At 53.1% G+C, this 25,946-nt stretch overlaps 1 protein-coding gene across 2 annotated transcripts in view; it reads right to left on the reverse strand.

Annotated features, from left to right (window-relative positions):
* The window catches only part of MPPED1 (metallophosphoesterase domain containing 1), a 94,854-nt gene that overhangs the window by 17,920 nt on the left and 50,988 nt on the right, over nucleotides 1-25,946 (reverse strand). For both annotated transcript variants that reach the window (XM_031656223.1, XM_031656222.1), the window contains exon 4: nucleotides 14,591-14,816. In XM_031656223.1, the coding sequence (XP_031512083.1) occupies nucleotides 14,591-14,816 (226 nt within the window). The remainder of the gene's footprint in view (nucleotides 1-14,590; nucleotides 14,817-25,946) is intronic.

Genomic DNA, 25,946 nt, shown 5'->3' on the forward strand with positions numbered 1-25,946 from the left:
CTCAGGTTCTCTGCCTCCCCAGGTAAGGTACACGGCTGCTGGGCGGGTCGTGTCCCCAGGAGTCACTGTAGCACCCTGGAGTACAGCCATCCCTGACTGTACCCTATTTCCTGGAGTGCTGGGGCCTTGTGGGGCCCTGGGTCATGCTGAGCCCACAGGCACACCTGGGCCCAAGGCCGCCCTCAACGGGACACTGAGCGGCACCCACACAGATGCAGTGCCCACGGCCTCTCCAGGAACAGCCAGACTCAATCCTCACACCCCCCAGAGAGGCAGCTGCCACCACAGCCCCCACTCTACAGAGACAGAAAGTGAGATGGGGAGAGGTTCCCAAGTGACATGGTCAGAGCTCAAGCCCCGAATGCTAGTTCCAGGGCCTACACTCTGTATGTCCATCCCATAATGATGCAAATGTGACCAGGAATCACCCTTGTGCCACCCCACCTCCCCTGCCACCGCCCTGCCCACAGCAAATCCCCTTTAGCAGTCGCTATCCATGTCTAGCAGCTCAGTTCATCCTCAGGGCAAAACTGTGGGGAGGACCCCGTTTTAGAGACAAAGAAACGGAAGCACAGAGAAGTCAAGCAGTGTGTCCGAGGACACGTAGGAAGCCAGAGGGGCGCGGGCCAGGGCTCGGGGCTTCTGCGTCCTGTACCCAAGCTGGCAGCTGACACACGGACGATTCCTGGGGTGCCAGGCCACAGGCTCACCCTCTCCCAAGACGACTTCCTGCCTGCTCCTCTGAGCTCCCTGACCCCTTGCCAGGTCCCCTCTTAACCCCAACTGGACAGAGGGGAAGAGGCCTGCACCCCTGGCTCCTGGGACCCCACCCACATGTCCCCTGCACGTGACTCCTCCACTCCTGCGCCTCCCATGGCTCCCTGCTGCCTCCAAGAAAAGCCCAGCCCTCATCCTGGCACACGGGGCTTTAGGATCTGCCCCGCCCACCTTCCAGGCCATTCTGCTCAGGCTCCCCACGGAGCTCATCGCCCATGTCAACCTTAACCATCCACTTCCTGCCATTCTGGCCTTTCTGTACCTCCAGGGTTTTGCTCGTGCTTGTTCAGAAATCTGAAATGCCCTTCGAAGCCTCTCCCGTCATCCACGACCCGTATTTTATTAAGGCCTGGCTCAAAGGCCACCTCTTCCAGGAGTTTCTCCTGATCACCTGCGTCCCCCCGCACAGGCGCGCCCTCTCCACCCTGACTGAGGCCCATCCCTGAACCCCTCCTGCCCAGGTCGGCTTCAGGGAGCGGTTGCTCAAGACGGCCATGAATGAATGGATGAAGAATGAAATGAACAAGCAGGTGCTCTACCCAACAGGCAGGTGGGAGGAACCACATGCTAGCCCTCTTCACTCTGCACCCTCCTGCCAGGAGCCCCACCTCAGAGCCCCTGACAGTCAGGAAGCCCCAAGACCTATATCAGCAACGAAAACAGTCACAAGAACTCTCCGAGCCCTCTGCCATCTGTTGAGTGTCCCATTCTCTCTCCCTCTCCCATGAACCTGCGCTGGGGACTTACGTGTCCATTTTACAGATGAAGCCTCAGAGGCGAGCCCAGATCCAGGATGCTCAACACCCCTCTGCTGCATCTGGACCCCCAGGAAGGCTCGCCTCCCCTGGGGGCCCCTCCCTGCCTCCCCAGGGCCCCCATTTCCTAGGGTACGGGCTGAGTGCTGGCAACCCTGCTGCCTGCTGGGGTGGCCACCGCCATGCAAACCCTGTGGAGGAAGAAGGGCCTTTTACAGGACCTGCCAGCGGCCAGGTATTCCTATAATTCCTCCTCTTGACAATCCTCTGAGGACAGCTTTGCTGTCTCTACTCTACAGGAGCTGCAGCTCCAAGCAGGGGTGTGACATGTTCCAGCCATGTGGCTGCTGCAACGGCCCCTGAGCTCTCAGAGGAGCCTGTCCAGGTCCAGGTCCGATCTCCCTCCCCCAAGGCCAAGCTCTCTCTGTCCTGATCCCTTTGTTTGTTCTTCCTACCCCAATACCTACCCTCCCCAAAGAGGTCGGGCTTTCCAGGGAGCCAGCCATGGCCACAGCCAACATAAAAAGTGTCTCTGGTGAGGATGACATCTGTCATTGGCCTCAAGTCCTTCCCCAGACACTCCCAGCACCCCAGTGAGGCTGTATTCCCATTCTGCAACAGGGGAAGCTGAGGCTCAAAGATGTCAGAGATGTGCCTGGCTCCCAAGCGAGGGCATGCCTGCATGGAGACCAGACCAGTGTGTTGACTCCTCACCCCACAAGTGGTGGCTATCTCCTGGGGATGTCCCACTGTCTGAACTTCCTCTGTTGTCTACCCAGCCCTGGTGACAGGGGTTTGCCCCGACCCCTCCCTCTGCATCTCCTAGGCCAGTGGGCCCAGGCAAAGGCTGGGGGAGATGGACAGCAGGGGTCCAGATCCAATGCCCTTGGGGCCCAATGGCTGTCCAAGAAAGGCAGGGCAGTGCGGAGCTTGCAGCGCGTCCCCAAAGCCCGTCAGTCACACACCTGGTCGGGGCACACAACAGCGTACGGCAAGTCAGCAGCAAGATAAGTGGAACCGAAGAATGGGGTCCTTTGTCATTCCTAATTAATTTCCCCACCCTTCCCATGCACAGAATCATCCATCTTTTGTTTCGCTGGGACTTTGCGGCAGGAAAGAGGCAGACGATTCGTTTCAAACATTAATCTCATGTGGAGTAGTGTGCACACGTGTGTTGAGGGGCCTTCTAGAAAGGAAAACAGCCACGTGAAATCAATTTTATCTGGACAAGCAAATGGAAGACGAAGATAGGAAGGGGGCAAAAGAGAAATCGTGGCGGTGTCTGTGTGTGACAGTGTGTGTGTGAATGTGTGTGTGTGAATGTGTATGACGTGTGCACCCATGTGAATGTATGTGACTGTGTGAGTGTGTATGTGTGTATTTGTGGCTATTAGTGTGTGTGAATGTGTGTATGAATATGTGTGAGTGTACATATGTGAATATACATGTATGGGTGAATTCATATGGGTATGAATGTGTCTGTGAATGTGTGTGTCCATGTGTGTCTATGAATATGTGTGTGAGTGTGTGAATGTATGTATGAGGGTGTGTGTGTGAACGCATGTGTGTATGAGTGTGTGGGTGTGGCTGTGAACGCATGTGTGTATGAGCGTGTGGGTGTGGGTGTGAACGCATGTGTGTATGAGCGTGCAGGTGTGGGTGTGAACGCATGTGTGTATGAGCGTGTGGGTATGGCTGTGAACGCATGTGTGTATGAGCGTGTGGGGGTGTGTGAACGCATGTGTGTATGTGTGTGTGTGTGAACACGTGTGTATGACCATGTGGGGGGTGTGAACGCATGTGTATGAGCGTGTGGGTGTGTGAACACATGTGTGTATGAGTGTATGGATGTGTATGTGAGTATGCTTGCGTGTGTATGTGTATAGGTGTGTGTGTGTGAATTATGTGTGTATATGTGAATGTTGTATGTGAATGTTTCTGTGTGTATGTGATTGTGTGTGTATATGTGTGAATGTGCATGTGTGTGTATGGTATGGGAATGTCTGCGCATGTACATGAATATGTGTGTGTGTGAATATGTGTGAGTGTGTGTCTGTGTGTTTGTAGAAGCAGCACAGCAAGCTACCAGAGACTGAAAAATTTCTTTGCCTCCATCAGAATTCAACTGATGCAGCGCGTCGGGCTCAGAATTCTAAGAAGCCAGTGCAGGAAGGAGAAGGAGGTGGGCGGCCGTGGGATCACTCTCGGTGGACACTGCTGGCTGCCTTGGGCCCCCTCACCCATGGCACGTGCCAGCTGGCTCCCAAGCCCCTCAAGCAGCCATCACAGAATGCCCCATTTCCCTGAGAGGCTCAGGCGGGGCTCACACCTGCCCTAGACGACAGGCTCTACAGCCACCCCTAAGCAGATGAGGCAATTCCTGACTCGATCTGGGCTCAAGGCAGGTAGGTCTCCACAACGCCCCAGCCGCATGGCTCTGCAGCCCTCACCCTGTTTCACCAGCCAGGACCCCGCGAGGGGAGAGGGAGAGTCCTCTTGACAGATGCAGGACCCAGTGCTCAGGAGGAATCTGTCACAGAAGGAGACAGGGATCCAGGAACCCAAAGCTCAGCAGGGACTGCCAGAGGCTGGGCCCAGGGGAAGCCAGGCAGCAGCTGCCAAAGCAAACCACCCACTGGACGGCCAAGGCCAGGAGCTGCCCAAGTCTACACGCCTGAGCCAGACCCGGGGCTGCCTCTTCCTAGGGCTGAGATCTTGAGCCAGGTGCTAGACCTAGTCAAGCCTTACCTGACCCGTCTGTAAGATGGGAATGGAGATCATCCTGCCTCGCCCGTTGCTAGGCAGATTACATGGGACAATACATGGGGCAGTCGGCCGAATGCAGATCTCGGGTATGAAGCAGCGGGGAAAGTCTTTGCCTCACCTGCCCAAACAAACTGGGGAAGGCCAGCCTTGTGCTGGAACCACCCAGAAATACAAGGCAACACGCAAGCAGCACTGCCCCAGGTGCATGGGGACTGCTGGCCCCTGGAACCAGAGGACATAGCCCTAAGAGGCTGCAAGAAAGGAGGCCTCGGCCACTTAAATGGGGAGTTGGACTCAGCCTCCATTCTCGGTACGCTGGGCCCCAGAGGGCTTCAGGAAAACAGCAGAACAGAAAAGGCCCCCACTTGCCACAGGAAGCAGGAGCTGGAACCCCAAGGCTGTCCTCAGGCCCACAGACCTGTGTGGTCCAGGAAGCCCCAAGCCAAGACACTCAGGTAAAGTGGCCCCTGCTGGATGTGCCCACAGACTGAGGCAGACACAGTCCCCCCAGGGAGCACCCCCAAACTGGGCTACACCCCCTAAACCAGCCACACCCCAAACCAGCCTGCCCAGGACTCCCCCAGATTGCACCTCTCTGGCCAAGAGCCTGCCATCTAAAATGACAACACCCCTAACACCTCAGAGGGAATTACTGGAGACTAAAACGTCAATGTTTTATAAAAGATTTAAAAGGTTCTTAAGAGAAAGGGCAAAGGATTCCAGGTCAGGAACTTGGCACCGAGTGCCAGGCCCACCTGTGTCTCACCCAGAGACAGGAGGGGACACCGAGGGCGTGGCATGCTGCAGAGAAGCTGGCAGTCCAAACCAACCCCCGCGGGGCTTCCTCGGAAGGGTGGCATCACCGGCCGCCTTGAATCCTGGGTGGAGCACGCCATGGGGCAGGGTGGAGAGGGGAGAAAGAGCCTCACCACTGTCAGCCATCAGCAGTGACAGCTGAGGGAGTGGGGGCTGCCTCAGGGCCAGCCAGGAATCCCGCCACCCTGCCCTCCACTTCCAGGACTCGACCCCATTCTGGTGGGAGACAAGGAGGAAGCTATGGGGTCAGGAGATCATCCTGTCTCGTTTTTTCTCTAAAATATACATTTATAAAGTTAGAAAGAAGCATTCTGGCAGCTCACTGTGCACACCGGGTGGGGCCTCCATCCTCCCTGCCATGCAGACCCAACTTGTTCAGTTCCTGCAGGACCTCTCACAAGCCACTTCCCTGCTGGTGTCTCAGACCCCTCAGCTATAAAATGGGGACAAGAGTCTGGGCCTCCCTGACTGTTTCAGAGGACAGGGCCTCTGGGCCAGCATAAGACAGGGACTGTCACTACAATCACATCAATCCCTGGCCCCGGGCTCTTCCAGGGTACAGATTTGAAGTTCCAGGCTGCTCCGTCCTGGCTCCATCCACCCCGCAGGCCTGCTAAGTGCACAAAGGGAAGGGAAAGGAAGGAACAAACGTCAAAGACCAGTGCCACAACCCACCCCAGTCTTGTCCCAGGGGCCACCTGGCTGCAGCTCTGTCCCATGGCTGTGGGCGGTAGAGAAACTACCCGTATCACCCCCGTCCCCTAGCCTGGGCAGTCATAAACGTTGAGCAGCAGGCGTGTGCATGCCCACCAAGTGCCAAGCAGTGCACACACACGACCTCCTTCAATCCTGAGGGCAGTTCTGCAAAGTGACTATCCCTCTTGGCATTTCACAGAAAGCCAAGATTCTGACCCAAGGTTAAACAGCTGGGAGCCATGTACCAGGACATGTATTCCAGAATGGTCTGGAGCAGCCCTGGCTGTTTGAAGAGGGCTGACACCCAAGGCCACTGGCTCCCACAGAGAGGTGCAGGGCATCCTGGCACCTCTGCCTGCCCTTGAGGTCCAGCCCTGCCGGGAGACAGTGAAACCCCTGAGCCGAGAATCAGGACCCGAGTGCAGATGCCCAGCAACGGGCCCGGCAGCCACTTCTCAAAGTTTAATGTCTCAGCAGGTTTGGATCCCTTCTTTCAAAATACCAGAAGTAATTAGACCAGATGGACTCACTGCGTGCCAATTTCACTCTCTCCCTCACTCTTTTTTTTTAAATCAAGGCCGTTTTCAGTTAAATGAGAACAAAAAATGCATCCAAAACCCATAAATGAATACGGTATGTATACGGGATTTTTTTTAACACTTAGGATTTTGTACCAGCTGAGTTCTTCCTCTTCTCCTGCAGTTGGTTCCCGCCCCCTTCCGCTAAGCTGCTCTCAGCGAAGGCCCGACGCTGTCTGCACCTGAGAGTCCACAGTCTCCCTGAGCCCTGGAACATCACAGTGCCCTGGGAGGGGGCAGCACAAACACGCCACCCTAATGAGACTTTCATCCCTTCTTGCCCAGACAGACTGAAAGACTTAGTAAGTGCAGGGTGCAGCAGTGGTTATGGCCCTTCCCCTGGTAGTGATGATACTGTGATGGAGACCTTCTTCGGAGGGCAGGGCCCAGGATCCAGGGGACACAGAAGGGGGCATCTGGCCTTCAGCTTGAGGGTTAAGGGGATGGTATCAAGGGGGCGACATGGCAAGCCAGCAGGGGGCACAGTCAGGCCTTGCTTTAGAGACAGCAGCACAGAAGAGGAAGAAGGAACCAGAGGGGAGGGAGCTGGTAACAGGCCTGGGCGGAGACCCCAGAAAGGTTCAATCACAGGAGAATAAACCAGGCTTGGATTTTAACTGAGTCCCCACAGCTTGCCATCCATCCATCTGGTCACTCATTCACTCATTCATTCACCCAACAAATACTTATTATGAGGAGCCAGACTCTGTACTGAGCACTGGAGTTACGTCCATGAGAAAGGGAGATCTGGGTCACTGCCCCCATGAAGCCTCAAATGCTCTAGTAGGATAAAGAGACCATAAATCAACTGCCAGAGTAATAAAGACAGGGTGGTCCTACACTGAATAGCACAATGGAGTGGGAGAGAGAAGCCAGACACAGACCTCATGTGTCAGATAACGGTGGTAGGAGTAAAGAGGACAGGCTTTCTACACATGGTGCTGGGCCAGGAGGGTGTCCATGTGGAAAAACCCTGAACAAGATCCCTACCTCACACCATCAACACAATCATTTCCAGTGGATCCAACACCTGAACATAAGAGGCAAAACAACAAAACTTCTGGAAAACAATACAGAAACAAGGCCAGGCGAGGTGGCTCATGCCTGTAATCCCAGCACTCTGAGAGGCCTAAGCAGGTGGATCACTTGAGGTCAGGAGTTTAAGACCAGCCTGGCCAACATGGTGAAACCCTGTCTCTACAAAAACACAAAAATTATCTGGGCATGATGGCAGCTACCTGTAATCCCAGCTACTCAGGAGGCTGAGGAGGGAGAATCACTTGAACCCAGGAGGCAGAGGTTGCAGTGAGCCGAGATCATGCCATTGCACTCTAGCCTAGGAGACAGAGTGAGACTCCATCTCAAAAACACAAAAGAAACAAGTCTTCATGATTTCAGAGAACAGAAGATCTCTGCAATAAGATCTCTGCAATAAGGTACCAAAAGCATTTATCACAAAGAAAAACACAAGATATTTGACTATACAAAAATTTAAAACTTCTGTGCACCTGAAGGCTCTGCTAAGACAGGGGAAAGACAGGTCACAGAGGGGGAAAAGCTATTGGTAACATCACAACTGAGAAAAGGCTCATACTCATAATCAGAATACATGAAGAATCTCCATGAACCAGTAAGAAAAAGACAAACAACCCAATTATTGTTTTTAATGGACAAAAGACTTGAGCACTTCCCAAAAGAGGAAATCTAAGTGGCCAATCAACATGGGAAAATATTCTCAGCCTCACTGGTCATTAGGGGAATGCAAATGGAAACCACCCAGAGACACTGCACCAGCACATACCCATGAGAATCAACCACTGCAAGGACTGAACGAGAACATGTGAGCAAGCACTGAGCAGGGGATCTGGCTTGTGCAAAGGCTGGGTAAGCAGAGGATTCCAACAGTCACAGGCCCCTGCCCCCAATAGTTATAGGCCCTTGTCAAACCTGAGCTCCTGGGAGGCAGGCTTGATCCATTTCAGGGTCTCCCAAGCCCTGCATAGAGCCAGGCACATGACAAACCACAATGGGCTTCAGAATGTGTGACTCAACAAGCAAGGAAGTCAAAACCATTACAATCTAGCCACTGAGGACTGCTTGAGCCCAGGAGTTTGAAATCAGTCTGGGCAACATCATGAGACCCCATCTCTACAAGTAGTTTTAAAAATCAGCCAGGCGTGGTGGTACGTACCTGTGGTCCCAGCTACTTGGGAAGCTGAGGTGGGGGGATCACTTGAGCCCAGGCAGTCGAGGCTGCAGTGAGCTGTGACTGTACCACTGTACTCCAGCTAGGGCGACAGAGCAAGACCCTATCTCCAGGGAAAAAGAAAATCTGACCTACCAATCTCCCAAACAGAGTATCTCTTAGTGGTAGCGGAAGAAAAGCCAGTTGCTATAACCATATGTTTGCTTTTTGCTTCCCCTTCTTAGCTTGCTATGTAAAGCCCTCAATATCAAGGCTAGCCTCCAAGTCTAGCAGAGAGAGAACCTCCTAGGAATGGGCCCATGCATCCCTCTGCTTAAGGGGGAATTGACAGCCACAGGCAGAGGAACTGTGCCCTGTAAGGGGGAAGAGGCTGGAAGGACACTAGGCCCACCCACAGCAGACCCCCTGCTTGCATGCCCCTCGTGATGGGCAGCTCACTACTTGGTAAGGCCACATCACCTCTTCCCTGGACTCCTGCCTATAGAGGAGTCTTCCCGCACTGGTGAGACTGCCTCCTGTCACTTGCCTCTGTCCCCTGCTCTGCCGTCTACCTCCTAGGGCCACACGGTGAACACATCTGCCCCTCAACCCGGTCGGCCCTGCCCACATGTCCAGCTGCAGCAGCTATTAGGTCACTCGTTGCTAGTGTTTATTCCATCCCTGCTCCCTGCCTGCTGGTCTAACTGTGCTTCTAAAGCTGGAGGGAATGCCTCCTGTAGTCCACGTGGTAGCCAATATGTTGGGGGCAGAGGGGAAAGAAAAGGAAAGTCTGGAACATCTGAACTCCCAATGATCACAAGCAGCTCCGTCACCTGCACCCCCCAAAAGAGCCGCCATATGCCCAGGTGGCCGGTGCCAGGGCAGCGGAGTGCCCCAGCCAGAACTCTGACAGGCAGCTGGGGAGGGGGTGCACAACCCCCCACACCCCACTGGACACCAGGCAGGATTGGCAGCCGGGCCGGGGGGTTCTTCAGCCGTGAATACTTTTTTAGGGGCTGGTTAATGCCACTTCCAATTGTGTCGCTTCTAGCATCACCTGGGGATACCGGCAGCTGAGTGTCCCTCTCCGCCGAGAGACTCTCACAGGGTAGTGTCCTGCGCTCGCCGGATCACGTCATGTCACCTTCCCAGTTGCTTGGAAGCCCAGGGCTCAGAGAGGCTACCTGACACCCTCAAGGGAGAAGGCCGACCTGCAAAGTCCTGGCTACCAGCAGCATGGTGGGTGGACGGGGGTATGGCCAGTCTGGATTCTGGCGGCACCAACACAATCTGGCTACCCAGCCGCTGCTCTCTTGCTGTCATCCACCCAGACCCCCAGAAGCCACACTCAGCTCTGTGGTCCCCAAAATGCCCCAGGCCCTTAAGCCTCCTGACCTTTGCCCAGGCTGCTTCCTCTGCCTGCCACACCGTTTCACCTGCACTTAGCTGCCTGTATTTATTCAGCCTCTGGCTCTTCCCACAGGAAGCCTCACCTGACTCCAGCACCCAAGGCCCCTCCTTCACGGCTCCTACGGATGATGGAATTAGCTGTTGACAGTCTCCCATGAGAACGCAAATCCCATGAAGGCAGCAGTGGCATCTGTCTGTCCACACCATGTCCCCAGGGTCTCCCTGGCACTCCGTACAACCTTGATGAATGAATTAACAAGTTTATTCCTGAGGGCATGAGGACATCGGCTCGATCCCCAGGCCTCAGTCTCCTCAAGGGGCCGAAAGGGCCCGTGTGCACCCAAAGGCTGTTCTGAGGATGGAGACCTGCCACACGGGAGGCGTTCAGAAAGGCCACTGAATGGCCTCCGCCCTGGAGCAGGAAGAGCTAGGATCAGGAGCATGAAGGGTCAGCCCCCATGTGCCCTGGGCAAGCCACATCCCTGCCTGGTCCTCTACCTGCCCTTCTGTAAAATGGGGTAATTGCAGGCCTAGCCCTGCCTTGCAGTTTGTGTAATAAAACTAAACGGTTATTCTCTTCCTGGCTCCCCAAGGAGCACCCCAGTAGTAATAAATGACCGCAGCCACTCTCCAGAGCCTTCCTTTGAGCCAGGCCTTTGCCTGGATGGGCCCACGCAGCCCTCACAACCCCCCAACAAGGCAGGCACTGTCGTTTCCCCACTACACAGAAGGACCAGAGAAGCTGAGCCACCTGCCCAAAGTCACACAGCTGAAAAGTGGTGGTGTCCCAATTTGAACAGCCTCCAGTACTCAAAGGCCCTTGTCTGGGACCTCACTGGTTGCAGGGAAGGTTCATTGAGACTGTATACATCATGAGGTCCAGAGAGATGACAGCAGGCACCTGCCGAGGACAGGGAAGATGGGACAGTCCTGCACCTCCCCACCTTCCCCTCTGCTCCATGAGGAGGCTGTGGCAAGATGAGACCAGGTCCTAAATCCGCCCACAGCTTCCAGCCACCAGGTGGTCACCATGTGGCACCAACCAGGGCAGCGCAGGGGTTTCCCAGACACGCTCTGCTGGGGCATGGTGGCAGGACCCAGCCTCCCAGGGAAGGGTAGAGGCCAGAGTGGCTCGGCGTCCATTCCGTGGCACCACAGCGGTGGACACCGGCAATCTGCTCACACCAGTTGGAAACTGAGTGAAACTTGCCAGCAAATGAGCCCAGGCCTCACCTCCACCACCTGCTCCCAGCCCCAGACAGGGCCTGAGAGGAACAGGAGGAGCACCAGCTCACAGCTTCCCTTGTGGGACGGAGAGGGGGGGGTGTTCAGCCCTCAGTGTTAAGGGTTGTCAAGCGACACGACCCAAGAGCCTGGCACAGAGCCTGGCACATAACAGAGGTTCAGACATGTGGATCTTCCCCTGCCTCCTCTGCCTGTGGAAATCTCATGCCTCTTCTGGCCCCAGTTCAAATGCTCTCTCCAACAGGGAGTCCTCCTGGATCTCACCAAACCCTTTCTGGGGCAGGGTCACATGGCCCCTGAACCCATCTCCTGGGCTCAAGTTCCCTTGTCTGTCCTTCGGCTTCTCCCACTCCCTAGCATGGCACAGGCTGTGTGTGTGCACCCAGTGGGTAGGGGGTCAGGGAGAAAGAAATGACACCGCCTGCTTGTGCTCAGACCCTGGGGGTAACCAGGAATAGGGGAGCCCAGAACTGCTCACACTGGAAGACACAGAAGCAAAACCGGGAGCCACTGGTGGCTGGAACTCAGAGCAGCTGGACCACAGCAGGACCACAGGCCGGTCTCACTTGGTCCTCAGGCCCACGACCACAGCAGTGCCAGGACTTGGCCTCGGCTGGCAGATGGCCAAGGGCAGGGCCCACTCCTGGCCTTTAGTTCGCTCCTGAGCCCAGGGAGCCAGTGGTCAAAGGGGCTCTTCGGAGCCCAGCTGTGGGATGCACAGAGCTCCGCTGTGTGGGGGAGTGGGCAACACCCTGAGTGAGGCCTGGCAGCCCTCCTCCCTCACCATCCTCCACCCAACACACTGGGTGCCGGGCAAAGCTGTGCTGGAAGAGTAAGCTCTGCAGCAAACAACAAGAATGAGGTATCTGTAGTGGCACCAGGCTCAGCCGAACCCTCCTGGCAGCGTTACAACCACCCTCTGGAGGAGCCACACTCTCACTCCCATTTTGCAGAGGAGGAAACTGAGGCACAGAGAGGTTAAGTGACTCACCCAGCATCACACAACTAGTTAAAGATGAGTCTGGCTAGGCACAAAGGCTCACACCTGTAATCCCAGCACTTCGGGAGGCTGAGTTGGACAGATCACCAGAGGTCAGGAGTTCGAAACCAGCCTGGCCAACATGGTGAAACCCCATCTCTACTAAAAATACAAAAATTAGCTGGTCATGGTGGCAGACTCCTGTAAGCCCAGCTACTCGGGAGGCTAAGGCAGAGAATTGCTTGAACCCAGGAGGTGGAGGTTGCAGTGAACCAAGATCGCACCAGTGCACTCCAGCCTGGGCGACAGAGCGAGACTCCATCTCAAAAAAAAAAAAAAAAAAAAAGGTGAGGCCAAGATTTGAGCCCAAACAGTTGGGCTCCAGAGCCATGCTCTTAAACTCTACAAAATCTAACTTAAACAAAAAAGCAGTTTGCTGAGGAAACAAGTACAAACCATTGGGCAAAGAGATCAGTCCAGATTCCCAGGGACTGCGGGCCTCCGCCTCTCACCATGCTGACCCCTACCTGCCCACCTGCCCGCACACACCTGACACTCCAGACTTTCCATCGTGCCTGGCTCACCCCCAGGCTGTTGCTTGCCGGTCCTCCTCCTAGACTGCCCTCCTGGTCTTCAGCCTATCAGACTTCTCCAGATCTGAGCTCTAGTGGCCTGTCAGGCAGACTCAACCATCTCCCCTCCTCTCCTTGTCCTTGGCACTGACCTCATCACATCCTTGAGTGCCCAAAGGTCCTTGTCTGGGACCTCACTGTCTGCAGGGAGGATTCACCAAGAACCTGTACATTGTGAGGTCCAAGGAGATGACAGCAAGCACCTGCCAAGGCCAGGGAAGAGGAAACAGCCCTGAACCTCCCAGCCCTCCCCTCTGCTCCATGAGAAGGCCATGGCAAGATGAGACCAGGTCCTAAATCTGCCTACAGCCTCCAGCCACCAACCAGGGCAGCCCAGGGGTTTCCCAGATGCTCTGTGCTGGCAGTAGCTCTCTCTGAAGTCTCTCCACCCAGGCAGGCCCTTTGTGCCTCTAAAGGGCTCCTTAGCCTCACTGACTGTGCTGCTTCCTGATAGTGCAGACTCAGACCACGTTACTCCCCCTGCCTGTGAATGCCTTTCTCTTCCCTCAAGGCTCAGGTCACTCCACACCCTCCAGGGAGCCTTCCAGGATCAAGCCACACTTTTAAGCATATGTGACCTTGCCCTTCCATGTATGAAGCCCATCTCACCCTGCCAGCACTGGACACCCTGTGGCCGATCATTCTGTCCACCTATAGAATAGGGATAATAAATCAATCCTCACAGGGCTGAGTCAGGATTAGAGATAAGGTTTATGGAGCCTTTAGCCTAGGGCATAGATTACTGTAATTGCTCAGAAATTATTTCCTGCCATCACCATTATCATCATCACCATTGCCTTCTCCATCATCAGTCACCATCATCATCATCACCATCACCATCATGATACCATCATCACCAACACCACCATTATCACCATCATCACCATCACCACCTCACCATTATTATATTTTACATTCATTTATTATTATTACTACTATATTATATTGGCCATTACTTACTTTTACGACATTATTATATTTACTTATTATTATTATTACGACATTACGCATTTTTACGACATTACATACTAGTATTATATTTATTATTACTTATTGTTTTATTAAGACATGATAGCATTTATTACATATTTTATTCTTCTTATACATTATTATTGCTTATAATATTACTTACGACATTACATTTAATATTTATTATTATTAGACAGACATTATTACATGACATGATTATCACCATCATCATCACTATACCATCAGCATCACCATCATCACCATCACCACCAATATCATCATTATTACCATCATCATCTCGCCCAGCCCCTGACATATGCATCTTTTTTGTGTGGAGCAGGAAGACAGCATCAGGGAAAGATTCCTAGCATTACAGAACATTCATTAAAGGCAGGGGTTCTGGAACCAAATCGCTCGGGTTTAATCCCAGCTCTGCCCCTTCCTAGCTGTGTGACCTTCGGCAAGGTCCTCGCCCACTCTGGGCCTCAGTTTTCTCACCTGTGAAATGCAGATAATAGTACCTGCCTGTAAGTGAGCTACTATCGTGCACAGCATAACACAGGATACAGCTGATCATACTATTTTCAGTGAGATATGGGGGAAGAGAGGCCCAGAGAGCAGCAGTCACCTGCCTAGGTTCACACAGAGGGTGAGGGGGCAAGATTCAGTCCTGAGCCTCGCATGCGGAGCTCCCTGCTGCTTCTCCCATCCCCTACAGCCCTTGCACTCAGCCTCAGCTCTGGTCTTGCCAGCAGGCAGGACCAGTGCCCAGGCCCACTCACCATGGGGAGCCATAGATCCGGAAGCCCCGCACGGTGACCTCCGAGTCCTGAAGGTAGATGCAGTTGGTCAGCAGCGACTGCACATTCTCATAGTTCTCCGGCTTCAGCTTCGACACAGATGGGAAGTAGTAAAAGTCCTGCTTGATGAGGTCGGCCATGAACTCCTGGTCAAAGGTCAGCTCGTGGTTGCCTGCGATCACGATCTTGTACTCGTAGGGCAGGCTGCCTGCAGGGGCGGACACAGACAGACACGCAGCACACAGCTGTCAGCTTTTCCAGAAGCCACAGCACAGCTGAGAGAGGGGCGGCCAGGAGGAAGCTGCTGGAATCGCTGACGGAGTACCTGCTGCCAGGCCCCCAACAGGTGTCTTCATCAGATCAGAGGAGGCAGCAGAGGATCACTCAGACAGATCCTCAGACAGGATCACTGTCCCCATGGTCCTGCCTGCCCAGGCCTCCACTGGCCATCAGCCCCTGAGATCATCGGGAGGAGGCTGGACAGGTTCCTCCCAGGCCGCTAAGCTGCAGAGTGCCTGGCCTTATCCTGGGACTTCTCTGCCTCCATTTCTTCTTTCTGGACTAGTTGTCTACTGGTAGAAGACCCCTCACCCTGCACCCCCAGTCCTAGCTGTCACCGGCCTCATGGTCCCAGGCCCCTACCCCCTGGGTATCTGGGACTCTATCCTCCACTTTCCGAAAGGAATCTCAAGGTCTTTGCAGAACCCAGTTCAAAGGTTTGGAGACCCCACACTCAGGAAACATTATAGGGCCGACCCCTACTGCCATGGAAATTCAAAGCCAAAACGCACTCTAGATGGAATCAAAACAAAAACGTCTGTGTATACAGCCACCGAATTACAACAGTGTCATTCTAGCTTTGCCGTGTGCGAACTTTTGGGTAGTTCCTCCAAGGTACACATCTTTCTCTGGGGTCCAGTTTCACGGATGCCCTAGGCAGGAGTGTGCCACCCGGGAGACTGGCTGGGGCTGGTTTCTGGACAGCTGCCTGGCAGGCTTCACCCACCAGACTGGCTCTATGCAGGAACAAGACCACCACGGCTCTTCGGTCTCAGTAAACGCCACTCGCCCCTGTGCCCCCTACTCCATCTGAGAGCCAGCCTGACCCCAGGCTCGGGCCCCTGACTCCCCAGTCCCCACCAGCCTCAGCTGCTGGGCTCTCATGGGCCTGGAGAGTCAAGATGGTACCTGTAAGCCCTGATTTAGATAAAAAATGAAATGTTGAAAGTGCACTTGGAGACCCAAGCTTTTCTCCCAGCCCCTCCTGGGCGGAGAGTGCCCTGGTAGGTCAGGCAAGTAGTATGTGAAGGCACCAGCACAGCACAGGGGCCTCGGGGAGATGGGGGCCCGGACAGGAAAATGGTGACATTCCATAACCAGTTCACAAAGCAGTAACTGTGGCTAACAGACCGACACCTCGTGAGGCAATCCCTCTATCCCTGGGAGACCATGACCTTCATCTGCTAAGTCACACACAAGGCAAGGTGCTCGAACACTCCTCTGGCCGTCAGGCTCCACTGAGCCCCTTCCCTGACACCCCCTTCACTCCTCACCCTCCCGGGCAATGCCCAGCAGCATGGGCACTGTGCTCTGTCCCCTGGGACAACACAACAGCCCAGGAACAGCAGAGCCTTTTCCACCAGGACCAAAACCTCTACCTCTCCTGCTGTGTGAGCATTCCATGGGGAACCGAACTCCAGAAATGCCTCTGCTCCAAATACTAAGGATTGTTTTTCTTATTGGAAACGGATGCTCGCAATATGGGCTGAGACTCAGATGTGCCATCACACTCAGCTCTCAGGAAGCACTCTAGGAAGAGCTCGCCTCCCCATCCCTTATGTGAGCTCCCGGGAAGGGCAGAGTGAGGTTTACGGCAGTGCATGTCCTATAACTACAGCCATTATTATATCCTGATTGCAATGAAATAGAAGAGTCCAGAGCCCCTTTATAAGCTTCTTCTCTACTTCCAGCTAGATAAGACCTACGCCGTCTGTCTAACCACATGCCCTATGGCCACGGCAAATGACCAGTTCCCAGCCTGGCCAGGGAAGGTAGGCCAGGGCAGTGAGAAAGGGAACCCTGAGGTGAGATAGAAGTTTTCTGCAAAACAGGAAGAAAATCCCAATCTACTCATAGCTGACTCACCGACCACCCCAGACTGCTTTACAGGTTTGAGAAAGCACTGCTCTTTCTTCTTCAGGATTTATCAACTCCAGGGCGGGGGGGCCACTGGTGCATAGCGGGCCACAGAATCTCAGCTCCAGCAGCCTAGATCCCAGACCCACTGTGGCACCAACGAGCTGTATGACTTAGCTTCCCTGTGCCTCAGTTTCCTCACCTGTAAAATGAGAAAAGTCACGGCTACCTTGCAGGACTGTTCTGATATTATAGAAGATAATCAATGTACAAAACATTTGATGTTCAAAAAAACCAAAGAGCTTCCCTGGGCCCGAGTTTGCAAATTAGAAGCAGGCAGGCCAGACCCACCCACAGACATATTTTGTTTGGCACAACTTTTTTTTAAAAACTTGAACTTGTTGCCAACATCAAAAATCTGAGACGTTCCTAATAACACTTCATTACTTGTTTTCTAAAAATAAAGAAATAAGTACAATTTAACCTCTGGCCATCCCGGTCCAGTCAGGAAGTGCTGAGTGTCTGTGTCCCCTTGGACAGGATGAATGCATCCAGCTGGCCCCAGCCCCCACCTGTCCCTACCGTCTCACACCTAGTCCGCTTCATTCATTTGAAGGTACTGCCCACTCCTAACAGGCATTTGGGTTTCTGTCCCTGTGGACGTGAAGGGAACAGCCTGGCCCTGGTCTGAGGTTCTTCCAATCAGGCTGCTGGGATGAGATTCTCCAACCCCCTTCCACCTCCCCGACCCTCCTCTTGTTCATCAGAGCCCACCCTGGCCCCGGAGCGCTGGGAACTCTGCTTGCTGTGCTCTTGGGAGAGCTCCAAGACCATGGAGGCAGGCGGGTTTGCTTCCCCCAGCTCTGTCCCTAGCAGGCCCCAGCAGGAGTCTGGCGAATGAAGCCGCCCACAGCCCCACAGTGCGACCAGGCATGGTATGGAGAAGCCCTCTCCAGCAAGGCTCAGGCTGCGGAGAGGAGGCAAGAGGACTGCGTGGGCCTGAGCAGCTGGCGGTGGGCCGGGGAGGACACAGCAGGAAAGATGGCCACTTCCGGACCCCTGGTGGAGAGCTGAGATCTCATTTCCCTAGAGCACCCCCAAGGTACTTGGTTCTATTATCTCCTCTTTGCAGCTGAGCAGAATAGGCGCAAAGGCTGGGAAACCCACCCAGGCCCCACCACTGCGGAGGGGGACGCTGGTCCAGCTGACCCCATACCTCTAGACGGGTGCCTCAGACTCCTCCAAGGCCAGCAGACCCAGAGTCAGTGTGCAGCCCCTCACCGAGCCCCTCCCCAAACACACTGCAGCAGGGAGGCAGCCAGAACCCCCAGCTCAGGTCGGGGGTGGCCATCATCACTGCCTTCGGCTCTGACTCACCGCATTTCCACTTCAGATCACCCATCCATCCTGCCACCCAAGCTGGGGATGTGGAGCCTGCGCTCAGGTATTTATGTCATGTCTTTGACTGGGGGTGTTACTTAAGCAAATTAGCAAATTACTCCAACTGTACAGTTCCATTTATTTCTGCAGCTCCCGACTACTGGGGATTGGGAGGGGCGCAGAAGCTGTCAGCTCTCCCCTCTTCTTCTCACCTCAGCAGCGGATGACTGAGGCTTCTTCCCTCCCAGGAAAGGGTGGATGGGGCACAAGGCCGAGCTCCTGTACATAAAGCTGGGCAGCAGGGCAGGAGCCATCACCTGCTGGGGTGACACTCTCAAACACTGTCTGTTCCATGGCTTGGAGGCAAAGGGACATCCACTTATGAACACAGAAACTGTCCAGCACCACATCCCTCTGAGTCCAAAGTCACGAGTATGCCTGTGGATGTCCACCTGGACTTGGCAATTCACCAGCTGTGCATAACCTTCACAGACACTTAAGTGTTACTATCCCCAGGTTACAGCTGAGAAAACTGAGGCCCAGGGAGAGGTTGCATAAGATCACACAAATCAATAGCAAAATGACTGACAATTACAGAGGACAATGGACATTTGGTAAACCCTATGGCAGTATCCTGAGGTGCACTCTGCACCGTCATGCTACCCTGCCTCTCAGTGGATGGATGGATGGATGGATGGATGCATGGATGGATGAATGGTTTATAGATATGGATGCACACATGGATAGATGGATGCATGCATGGATGAATGAATGGATGGTTTATAGATGGATGAATACATAGATGCACACATGGATGGACGGTTTATAGATGGAGGGATGAATGGATGGTTTATAGATAGACGGATGGATGAGCGGATGAATGGGTGCTTTGTAGATGGATGGATATATAGATGCATACATGGATAGATGAATGGATAGATGGATGGCTTATGGATGGATGGATGGATGCTTTATAGATGTATATAGAGATGGATGAATGGATGGATGGATGAATGGATGGATGGTTTATGGATGAATGGATGGGTAGGTGGATGGATGCTTTATATATGTATGGATATATGGATGCACATATAGATGGATGGATGGACGGATGGATGGATGGATGGAAGGATGGATGGATGGATGGTTTATAGATGGGTGGGTGGGTGGCTGGATGGATGGATGGTTTAATGGATGGATGGGTGGGTGGATGGATGGATGTTTTATATATGTATGAATATATAGATGCATATATAGATAGATGGATGGATAGATGGTTTATAGATACATGGATACATAGATGCATACATAGATGGGTGGATAGATGAACTGACAGATGAGTGGATGGATGCATTTATCAATCAATCCATCCTTAGCTGGGTCTGACTGTCTCCTTTACACCAACTGACCTCCGTGTCATCTCTTTTCCTCAAACGTTTTCTCCAACTGTCCCTGCCAGGACATTTTTTTCAGACTCACCCTCCTTACCCACAATCTTGATTGTCCATCTCTGAATCTTCTCCAATAAACCTGCTCTCTTGCAGGTGGGTACGGGGGACAAAGAACAGAAGTTCCGGCATGGCCTGACCATCACAGAGTGGGGAAGAGGAGTCTCCTCCTCTGTTCTAGGGCTGCTACCTCTATTGTTAGAGCCTAAGGCTGCATTCGTTTTCCAGTGTTCACATCACCCTGCAGTTCTTACCAACCCAAACACAGATAAAATTCCCAGTGACCAATCATTAGAGGCTCTCTTGCTTAGTTTCATCAAAACCCTCCATCTAAACAGTGAATGAGGGGAGTGTTTTGGGGACCTCAGCCAACTAATTGATTTGCAGGGGCTTTATGGGGAAAAATTAGATGAATACAAACTCTTCTGCCTAATGCCTGCACTGAACACAGAGGAAATGGATGTTGTTCTCTTTGCCCTTTCCTGCTGCTGTTCCCCCCTGCAGCAGATAAGATGGCTGACACACAGGGAAGCTTCCCGTGGCCCTGATGAGAGCTGCCTGAGAAGCCACCAGAAGCACCTGAACCTTGAGAAAACAACTGTTCTCCAAGCAGGTGTGGAAAGAGATTAGGCAGCACCAGCCCTGGAGACCAGAACATAACATGACCCCCTGAACCAAAGATGGATACAACATGGGGAAGCCGAAAGAAAAAGCCTCTCCACACAGTACCCTGGGCTGGGCACGGTGGACAGCAGTGCGGGTGCTGGGGGCTGTGCTTGCCTTGGTAAGACTCAGCAAGGGCACAGATGGGTCCAAATGCCTCTTCTTATCCACCTCCCCTCATCAACCCAAAAGAAGCTAATCCTGAATGCCCCTTAGGCTGAATGCCCACTTTCTTCCCTGAAGTTGGATCCACTGCAAAGCCCCCAGCCCTGGTCAGCTCTCCATGAGCCCTGATTAAACATGAGCCCGATGTTCCCATGTTCCAGACCCCGGCGAGGCTCCGCTGGGGACACAGTCATGAACCAGACACCACCAAGAGGCCCGCAGATCTCCTAATCCACGCCGCTCACTGGACAGGAGGAAACTGGAGCTCAGAAAGGGGAAGAGACTTGTCCAAGGTCACACAGTGAGACAGTGTAGGGCTAGGACTTGAACCCTGGCCTCCTGCCTCTGAGATGTCTGAACAATGACCAGCCTCTGGTAGGACATGCCTGATGAGTAGACAGTTTAGGGGACTGGAAGGGTATGAGAGCATCTTGGAAGAGCAGCAGGGACTTGTGGCACCAGTCAGACCCTGAAACTGGAGACACGCCAGTCGGGCTCTGCTAGGTGGGCGAGGATGCTGATCTCCCCGCCTCTGCCACAAGCACCAGGTCCTTGATGCCAAAATCAGTCCTACCTCCCCTTGCTTTTCAGAGCTGGGGAGCAACGCTACACGTCTGTATTCTCCATGAAAATATTCAGACCATCTTCCCCAAATGCCTCCTTTTTCCCCCAGCCAGATCATTCAAGATCCTGGCATTTGCTAGCCATGGATTTCTTGGTGAAAAGATGTTTAAGTATTAACCAGGAGAGTACTAGAGGATGGCCCTATTGTTTTAACTTTTCATTTGCCACATACATGTATTCAAATAGCTGTGCATCCACACACAGATTCTACACTGCAGCAAGCGCGGCTGCCACACGGGGCAGAGGGGGACGCGCATGGAAGTCTCTGCTTTTTGTGCTTCCAAGATTAATCTCCCTCCAAAAGGTTACAATTCTTTATCGCTAACACTTACCCATCCCATTTAACAGAAAGTGCTGCCTCCAAACTGCATAATCTGTTAAATTCAACAAGATATGTGCAAGCTTCTCCACCATCGATGCCATTCCCGGAGCGAAGTATTGAGCCCGGCGGAGTTTTAGTGTTCTCTAAATGCAGTGACAATCAGGAAAATGCCCACTTATGGCTTCTTCCGCCCATTCCCATCTCGCAGAACACAGCAGAGGGGGATGGAATAAAGAGACGGCATAACGATCTCTGATTGCATTTTTAGTACGTCTTTGACAGTTCTGTGTTTAAACACTTGCCGATGTCTAGGAGATTCACATTAGCAGACTTCCTGGTATGGCGCATGGTCTGGAAACACACTGGGATGGAGCAAACTGCGAGAGTCAGCTGTGAGCCACCGTGGGGTCTTGGTGCAGTTCGGTGCATGAACGCCAGGAAGAGCATCACACGGCCAAGCACACACAGAGGACCGTGGCTGACCATGCAGAGAAAGGGAATTCTGTGTGTAACCTGAACAGGCGGGAGAGCTCTAGAGTCAAGATGTCTGGGCCAACAGCCAAGGCTGAGTTCAGGGGAACACACTGCAGGGCTGCACCTGTAGCCTGCAGAAGCTGAATTCTGCTACCCTGCACTGAGCGCCCTGTCCAGGCCCTGCGACCAGCAACATGCATTCAACACTTCCAGACACTCCTAGCAGACACTCCTAGCAGACACGGGCCATTTTCCCCGTGACAGAGATGAGAGGCAGTGCAGCAGAGTGGGTAAGGGTGCAGGCTGGGTAGCCTGACTCCCATCTCTACCTCCCACTGGCTCTCTGGCCAGAATGAGAACCCTCACTTCCCTGAGCTTCAGTGTCCCCATTTGTAAACATGTGTATGCTTCCCCACAGAGTACTTGCAATGATGAAGCTGGTGAAGACACGTGAGCCCCACGCTGTACCTCTACTTCTGCAGGGATTTGTTTTTAAGCAGGTTCGATAAGACACATGGACACAGAAGTGACTGTCACAAAGGAGGCTTACACTCACAGTTCTCGAAAAACACGAGTCACGCTCCACCATGCCTGGTCAGACAGGGAAGCACCAGGGACAGTCAGGAGGTAGGGGGTGAGGGGAAAACATGGGCAGGAGCCTGTTTTGTGTTTTCCAAAGGAAGGGTTGGGCAAGGCAAGGGAAAGAGACTTAGGACTGTCTAGTTCAAATAATTCTGGCAGGCTCTGGGACACAGGGGCTGTCCCTAACTGTCTGGCACTGCCCCTGGGGTGATCAGGGCAGGTGGATAGTGGCCCTATCCACTTCACTGTGGACTGTGGAGTGGTTGGGCTTGTGTAGTTATTTGCTGAATCTGGGACCTGATTAACCCTGGGAGGGACAATCCCCTTGGCTCAGCAAGGCCTGCAGATGTCAAAGCATCAGAATACAGAAAATGAAAGGCAAGGTTAATATCACCTGGATGTTAGCCATTTTCAATGCATTTTGGGGCTATTCAGGGAGATTAATGCTGCAATGTATGGCACAGCCCAGAAATGTGAGCTGCGAAGCTGGAGATGAGAACAGAGATTCTAGAAGGTCAGGTCACCTGCCTGGGGCCACATAGCAGCTCTGGGAGCCAGGTCTGCCTGCCCAGAGCTCGGTGCCACAACACCCCAGATAGAACAGATATCCTAGGACGGCAGACCCCAATAAGCTGCAGACCCCCGGCCTCATCCAGCCTCCACGGGTCCTGCACGGGAGGCTGCTGGATTCGAGACTCAGCTCTGGTGCCTGGATTTAAAAGGCAAATGTGATTTTTCTTCTGTTCCATCTTAATAGCCAAAATGTTTAACTTTCAAACATTTGTTTTTCCTGGGAAATGTTTTAAAAACAGGAACATTCAGTCCTAATCATCTTCAACTGCTTGTTTCCACTGCTACTGCAAAGCACATATGACTTCAGGCTGAAAGTTTTCTGTGTTTTTTTCCCCAGAATCAAGGCTGCCTGTAGCTAGCAGGACTTTGTGGGAACCTCCTCAGAAGTCACAGTCCGGAAGAACACACATGCCCAGAGATGTGCACAAAAGGCCCCTGGTGGCCCCTAGCTTCCCCAGCCAGGGACTACTTCCTGCAGTGCTCTGACCTCAGCCCTCCTCCTCCGACCCTGTACCCCTCTGGGTGCTTACGGCCTCCTGACATCTGCATCTGCTGTTCCACACCCCGGGATCCTCTTCCCGCCCTGCTTTCTGAGTCAACTCCAATTCTACTTGCTCTTTATCAGCCAAGCCAACGGCCGCTTCCTCCAGGACACCTTCCCAGAGCCCCTTCTCTTCACTCAACCCTAGTAGGATGATGGATGCCCCCCAACAAGCTCCCGGGGACGTGCCTCTCACAGCCCTGACCAGGCTGTGCTATCACTGTGGATTGATTTGTCTGCTTCCCCAGCAGCCCAAGAGCCCCTTCAAGGCCCCCCGCCTGGTTCAGCACTACCCCCAGCACGGGGCTTGGTGACAAGTAGACACTTAACACACAGCCACTGAATCCATGCGGTTCCATCATCCGTTACGACACTGGCAAGGGCCAGGGAGGTCACATGACTCCACAAAGGTCTCCTAAGTGATCGGCTACAGGATGTCCCCAGAGGCCAAACAGATGGCCCACGGATGGTAACCAACACTGTTAGGATGAGGTGAGCCCGTCAGGTGGCAGCATCCAAACTGCCATGGTCTCTGCTCACTCGGCAGACATCAAGAGTCCATGACATCAAGGCCCATGCCACGGAGCTGCCCCACGAGGCTGTGGGAGAGCCCTGGCCCAGGAGTTGGCTCAGCTCTCTACTATCTCACCATGCGACCTGGGGTGGTGAGGCCCTTCCCCGCCTCGTGCCTCAGTTTCCCTATCTGTTCCATGAAGACGTGACATAAAGGTCCTGACCTCCGAGAGCCCTTTCAATTATCTGAGACTCTCCAGGCAGGTGTGTATGTGGTGCTGGGGTAGGGTGCCCACAGAGGGTGTTAACAGGGTCAGATGGTGGGACCCAAAAGGCCCTTGTGTAGGATGGGATTCTGAATGCCCATGTTTGTCTCCACTTGTGGCTGACATCCCATGAAATTGGCAATAAAGGAAGGAAAAGGCATGGCCTGCCAAGGACAGGTTTGGAAGCTGGAAAGAGATGGATGGGTGGACTGGCTTAGCTGAGCAAAGACAACTAAAATCAAAGTCATGGGAGTGGGTAAGAGGAATGTGGAGCTACAAGAAGCAAGGTGCACTGTGGCCAGATCCCAAGGGGGTCTCAGGGACTAGGAGCCCAAGAGCTGCAGTCTGACTTAGATGCTGTATGAGAAGCAGGTGGGACCCGGGCCCCTCCCACCTTGCACCCATCCAGCAGCCATGCCCTTTGCCTCTCATCCCCACAGAAGTGGGGAGCACCCCCAGGGGCACACAAAAACTCCATAGAGCCCCATTTAGGGAACACTGAGGCCAGGGGATGAACCCTGGGGTCCCAGCCTCCAGACCCACTTAGCTATCAAATCTGGAAGCCAGACTTGGAAAGGAAAAACTGGGGAGAAAAACAGATCCAGGAGGAAAACCCCACAGATATCGATATAGGGGTTGCCCAAAGACATGGCCAGGGCCCCATGATCACATCCCCCTACCCCCACCACACACACACACACACACACGCACACACACACACGCACACAGAACTAACCAACAGCTTTCAGATGTTCAATTCATATACATAAATGCAGTGTCATCAGGCTTCTGGGAAAAACCCCACAGTGAAGGCCGGACGCAGTGGCTCACACGTGTAATCCCAGCACTTTGGGAGGCTGAGGCAGGTGAATCACCTGAGATCAGGAATTCAAGACCAGCCTGGCCAACATGGCGAAATGCTCTCTCTACTAAAAATACAAAAATTAGCCAGGCATGGTGGCAGGTGCCCATAATCCCAGCTACTCAGGAGACTGAGGCAGGAGAATCACTTGAACCTGGGAGGCAGAGGTTGTAGTCAGTCGAGATCACGCCACTGCACTCCAGCCTGGGCAATAGAGCAAGACTCTGTCTCAAAAAAAAAAAAAAGAAAAGAAAGAAAGAAAAGAAAAAAGAAAAAAAGAAAAATCCCCCACAGTGAAAATAGGGTCAGAGGCCAAATCAAACAAGAAAAGGAAATCAGAGGAAAGAAGGCTGAGGCAGGAAAATGCTTGTTTTTAACCATATCATTGACACCTTTGTTGAGATAATAAAATATTGCACCCATGAAATTTTAGCAGGGTGCTTTTACAAAAGAAATAAAAACATAGCAGGATATTTTTTAATTTGGCCAAAAGTAGGAAGATGAAGTCAAGGAAACCTCCCAGAGACTAAAATAAAAAAGACAATGAAGTAAATAACAGGTGAGAAAAGATTTAAAAATCAAGCTGGCTGCAGTGGCTCCCATCTGTAATCCCAACACTTTGAGAGGTTGAGGTGGGAGGACAGCTTGAGCCCAGGAATTCAAATATTCAGTGACCTATGACTGCACCACTGCTCTCCAGCCTGGGTGACAGAGCGAGATCCTGTCTCTTTAAAAAAAAAAAAAAAAAATCTTAAGCCCAACATGTGAGTATACAAGTTGCAGAAAGAG

The sequence above is a fragment of the Papio anubis genome, chromosome 16, assembly GCF_008728515.1.
Source record: "Papio anubis isolate 15944 chromosome 16, Panubis1.0, whole genome shotgun sequence".
NCBI lineage: Eukaryota > Metazoa > Chordata > Mammalia > Primates > Cercopithecidae > Papio > Papio anubis.